A 5,042-nucleotide genomic window follows, 5' to 3' on the forward strand; every position below is an offset into this window, starting at 1 on the left:
TTTTTCTGATAGTGATTCTTATGAAACGGTTTTTTAACCCCCAAAGGGTTGCAAACCTATATGTTGGGAACTGCTGCTGTAGACTTTCTGAAGATTCAGATGTTTAAGTATAATGGAAATAATAACACACACCTTTTAAAGGAATGGTTTTACCCATAAAGACAAATACCAATTGTCTTTATTTCTACATTTATTAGCATTCAGTCGTACAGTTCTAACATGTATAAATACAAATTCAATGCTCATTAATTAACAAGTGGAAAGTGTCTTATTTCAATATAACTGGTATTTTGAAGCTCTGAATTTCTTTTCCCTGCCTGTTCATGGGTTTAGTACAAGGTCTATGTCCAGGCTGGCCTTCAACTCATTATAGCTAAGGCTAGTTTCAAATTCCTCATCTTCCTTCTTTTACCTTACAAGCACAGGAATTACAGTTGTGTGTCACCATACAGAGCACAACACTGAATTTCTCTGTTTATTTAAGTTGGGGTCTCCTATATAGCTGAGGGTAGCCTCAAAGTTGAGACAGTCTTCTGACTTACCCTCCAGAGAACCGGGATGAGCTGCCACACAAGCTCATAGTCTCTTGATATGAAATTCAGCTGGACATAGTGGATTTGTATATTTATAATTCTAACACTTAGGAGGCTGAGACAGGAGAATTGTAAGTTCTAGGCCAGCCTTGGCTGTATAACAAGACCATATTTGAAAACAAATATGACTGCAAAAAAATAAATTGAGTCCATTTATTTAAACTTGGTTTCTCTACCCATATTTTCCTTTGTAGGTAGTAGATTTGCTACTGGCCCGAGGAGCCAATAAAGAACATAGGAATGTGTCTGACTATACACCCCTGAGTCTGGCTGCATCTGGAGGATACGTGAATATTATTAAGATTTTACTTAATGCTGGGGCAGAAATTAATTCAAGGTATCACCTGTTCACTTATCATTCATGACTGCAGAGTTTTTAGTTAAGTGCCTTTAGTAGGAATCATATTTTAAATCATGAGATTTTTGCCATTCCTGATTTAGAAACGTTAGAAATCTTTCTTTACTAACATTTTCATCTGTCATGCTTTTGCTTTTTTTAAAAAAAAACAAAAACAAAAACAAGGCAACATACTAATTTTCTGAGCACATTTCTTCCTTAGGACTGGAAGTAAACTAGGTATTTCTCCATTGATGTTGGCTGCAATGAATGGACATGTTCCTGCAGTGAAATTGCTGCTTGATATGGGTTCAGACATTAATGCACAAATAGAGACCAACCGGAACACAGCTCTCACCCTGGCCTGTTTCCAGGGACGAGCAGAAGTAGTGAGTTTGCTTTTGGACCGCAAAGCTAATGTTGAACATAGGGCAAAGGTAAGAATTTTATAATTTGTCAACTTTTTCAGTTTTAGTTTTATAGAGACAAATATGGCATTTCAACTCATCTCCAGTGCAGGTTTAGGAAACCAAATATTCCCGGTGATGCAAACTATTAACATTTTAAAAAAATTTTCTCCCCCCACCTTCCCTTTCTCCCTCTTGCTCCGGGCCCTGCTCTCTCCTTGTTATGGATGGCTGTGAGCCACCATGTGTTTGCTGGGATTTGAACTCATAACCTCCAGAAGAGCAGTTGGTGTTCTTAACCACTGAGCCATCTTACCAGCACTAAAATTTTTCTTTAGTGAGACATATACTTACCATTGGTAAAAGCCCTAAACAACAACAACAACAAAAAAGCTCATGGGTTATAAAATTTTTGACAACTAAAATCTGGTTAATCATGACAAATTCTGAGAGATTCAGGACTATTTGCAATTTAGAAATAGTAGTTAGTACATCAGTACTTTGAATTTCTTTACCTTGAATTACTAGGTATTTACATATAGGTAGGTGGAAGATTTGGGGGTTTTGGTTTGGTTTGGTTTGGTTTGGTTGGGTTTTTTGTTGTTGTTTTGTTTTGAGACAGGGTTTTCTGTGTAACAGAGCTTGGACTCACCTTGTAGATCAGGCTGGCCTTAAACTCACCTGCTTCTACCTCCTAAGTGCTAGGATTAAAGGCGGGTGCCACCAGGCTTGTAGGAGGTAATTCTTTACATGAGATGACAGATGAAATCTTAAATTATTATTATTTTTTTTAAAGATTTATTTGTTATGTATTTATTATAAGTACACTGTAGCTGTCTTCAGACTCACCAGAAGAGGGCATCAGATCTCATTATGGGTGGTTGTGAGGCATCATGTGGTCGCTGGGATTTGAACTCATGACCTTCGGAAGAGCAATTGGTGCTCTTACCCACTGAGCCATCTCACCAGCCCCTAAATTATTTTAGATTGCAAAAGTTGAATGGAAATTTCATCCCTCTCTGAATTCTAACAGTTAATCTTTTTCTTTTTTCTCTTCTTCTCTCTTTTCTTTTCTTTTTGAGATGGGGTCTCTTTATGTAGCTATCTTAGAACTTGCTCTTTTTGTAGACCAGGCTGGCTACAGAAATCATCCTGCCTCTGCCCTGCCTCTTCAGTATTACTATTAAAGGTGTGTACCACCACTCCCAGCCTTTTAGTGTTTTTAAAAAATTATGTGAATGAATGTTTGTCTACATGTATGTATACTATATACATATCTGGGGGCTGCAGAGGCTAGAAGAGCATGTCAGATTCCCTGGAACTGGAGTTACAGGTGGTTGTGAACCGTGATGTGGTTGCTAGGAACTAAATTTCGATCATTTACAAGATGAGCTAGAGCTCCTAACTGCTGAGCTGCCTTTTCAATCCCTCAGGTAATTATTCTTAAAATGTATCGCAATACCATGAAACTGGTTCAAACAAAAAGGTTGGTGGCAAGAGAGATGGCTTAGTGGGTAGAGGTATTTATCTCTTAGCCTGATAACCTGAGATCCCTAGAACCCACATAGTGTAAGGAAAGTCCTCTGACTTCTACATGTGTGCCATGGCATGTGCATCTCCCCCAACACATGTATATAATAACTATAACTAAATGCTAACTACCAACAGTTTGTAGGAAGTTACATCAACAAACATTTCCCTAAAAACAAAAGCCCAGCATTAATAATTACAAAGAAATTGAGGGCTAATTCTTTTGTACTTTCATGCACACACACACACACACACACACCTTGACTGTATTCGTTTCCCTGATACCTTCTGCCCAACAAGCTCCTTACCTAATTTTTTTTTAATATTTTTTATTACATTTGTCTTGTTGATTTTTGTGTGTATGTTCCTCTGTATACAAGTACATGCCAAAACAATGTGCGGAAGTCCGAGGATAACCTGAGGGTGCCAGGCTTGGCATCGTGTGCCTTTATCTGCTAAGCACCCTCACCCACCCACCCACCCACCCACACACACACACACACACACACACACACACACACAAACATGTGTTTTCATGAGCATGGATGGATGGTTTATTTACTTGAGCAAGGACACTTTTCCTATAAGTAGTTACGTCACAGGAAAAGGATTTTCTCTCTTCTAGCAACTGTTAACTGCAAATAGCCCCCTGAAGAGGTGGATGGGGATCTCCTGTGCCATCCATGATGGACTGTTGAGTGTTTAGTCTTATATTGGTGGCCACTGCTGTTGTGATTTTATGGGTGCAGTGGCCAAATGACATCTAGAAGATAATCTGGTACTTTTCAGTTTCAAATATTAGTTGTGGTCTGTTCACCTATTAAAAGACCTGGAATGATGCACACTGTCTGGGGACTAGTACCAGTGGTAGTATTTGTTTATTTGTTTCATTTGGCTTGGGTTTTGTTGTTGATGTTAGGTTTTTGTTGTTGTTGTTGTTGTTGTTGTTGTTTTGAGACAGTAACCTAGGCTAGACTTCCATTCAACCTTCTGATTCTACTTCCCTTGTACATGGATTGAAGGTACCATGTCTGGCTTAAGAAATATCTTGGTAGCCCACACCTTTAATCCCAGCACTTGGGAGACAGAGGCAGGTGGATTTCTGAGTTCGAGGACAGCCTAGTCTACAGAGTGAGTTCCAGGACAGCCAGGGATATACAGAGAAACCCTGTCTTGAAAAACCAAAAAAAAAAAGAAAAAGTAGTAGTTAATTTAGTACAGTTGAAAACAGTGTTATTTAGGTTTTTTTTTTTTTTTTTTTTGGTTTTTCGAGACAGGGTTCTTCTGCGTAGCCCTGGCTGTCCTGGTACTCACTCTGTAGACCAGGCTGGCCTGGAACTCAGAAATCCGCCTGCCTCTGCCTCCCAAGTGCTAGGATTATAGGCGTGCGCCACCACCGCCTGGCCTATTTAGGGTTTTTTTATGAGAGAAAATCAGAACTATAAACTGCCTAAATATGAATTAGTTAATCTTTTTAAGGAATCACATAACTTCATTGCATCTTAACTGGTTTAACTAGACTGGTCTGACCCCCTTGATGGAAGCTGCCTCTGGAGGGTATGCAGAGGTTGGAAGAGTGCTCCTTGATAAAGGGGCAGATGTCAATGCACCTCCTGTGCCTTCCTCAAGAGACACTGCTTTGACAATAGCAGCAGACAAAGGCCACTACAAATTCTGTGAGCTCCTGATTAACAGGTAGGTAAATTTCTGTTGATTTATGTAGATCTCCAATAGTCTCTTTCACTCTTCTTAAAAGTAACTTTAACATTCAAAAAACAATTGTTGCATGGTAAAGAATACGATAAAAATGTCAGCCTCTTATAGCAAACAGACTATTGATATTTTTTTGTTTGTAGGGGTGCACATATTGATGTTCGTAACAAGAAGGGAAATACACCACTTTGGCTGGCATCCAATGGTGGTCATTTTGATGTAGTGCAATTGCTAGTGCAAGCAGGTGCTGATGTGGATGCAGCAGACAACCGAAAAATCACACCTCTTATGTCAGCATTTCGCAAGGTAATATGACATGTGGGTAAAAGATTAAATTTAATAATTAAAACAATTCTAGCCAGGCAGTGGTGGTGCATGCCTTTAATTCCACTAGTTGGGAGGCAGAGGCAGGCGGATTTCTGAGTTTGAGACCAGCCTGGTCTCCAGAGTGAGTTCCAGGAC

The 5,042-nt window shown here is 39.4% G+C and overlaps 1 protein-coding gene across 2 annotated transcripts in view; it reads left to right on the forward strand.

Annotated features, from left to right (window-relative positions):
• Positions 1 to 5,042, forward strand: part of LOC116087014 (ankyrin repeat and KH domain-containing protein 1) — an 83,641-nt gene that overhangs the window by 70,053 nt on the left and 8,546 nt on the right. For both annotated transcript variants that reach the window (XM_031365394.1, XM_031365396.1), the window contains 4 exons: positions 788 to 930; positions 1,154 to 1,367; positions 4,387 to 4,562; positions 4,724 to 4,886. In XM_031365394.1, coding sequence (XP_031221254.1) covers positions 788 to 930; positions 1,154 to 1,367; positions 4,387 to 4,562; positions 4,724 to 4,886 — 696 coding nt within the window. The remainder of the gene's footprint in view (positions 1 to 787; positions 931 to 1,153; positions 1,368 to 4,386; positions 4,563 to 4,723; positions 4,887 to 5,042) is intronic.

The sequence above is a fragment of the Mastomys coucha genome, unplaced genomic scaffold (genome assembly GCF_008632895.1).
Source record: "Mastomys coucha isolate ucsf_1 unplaced genomic scaffold, UCSF_Mcou_1 pScaffold13, whole genome shotgun sequence".
In the NCBI taxonomy this organism is placed as follows: Eukaryota; Metazoa; Chordata; class Mammalia; order Rodentia; family Muridae; genus Mastomys; species Mastomys coucha.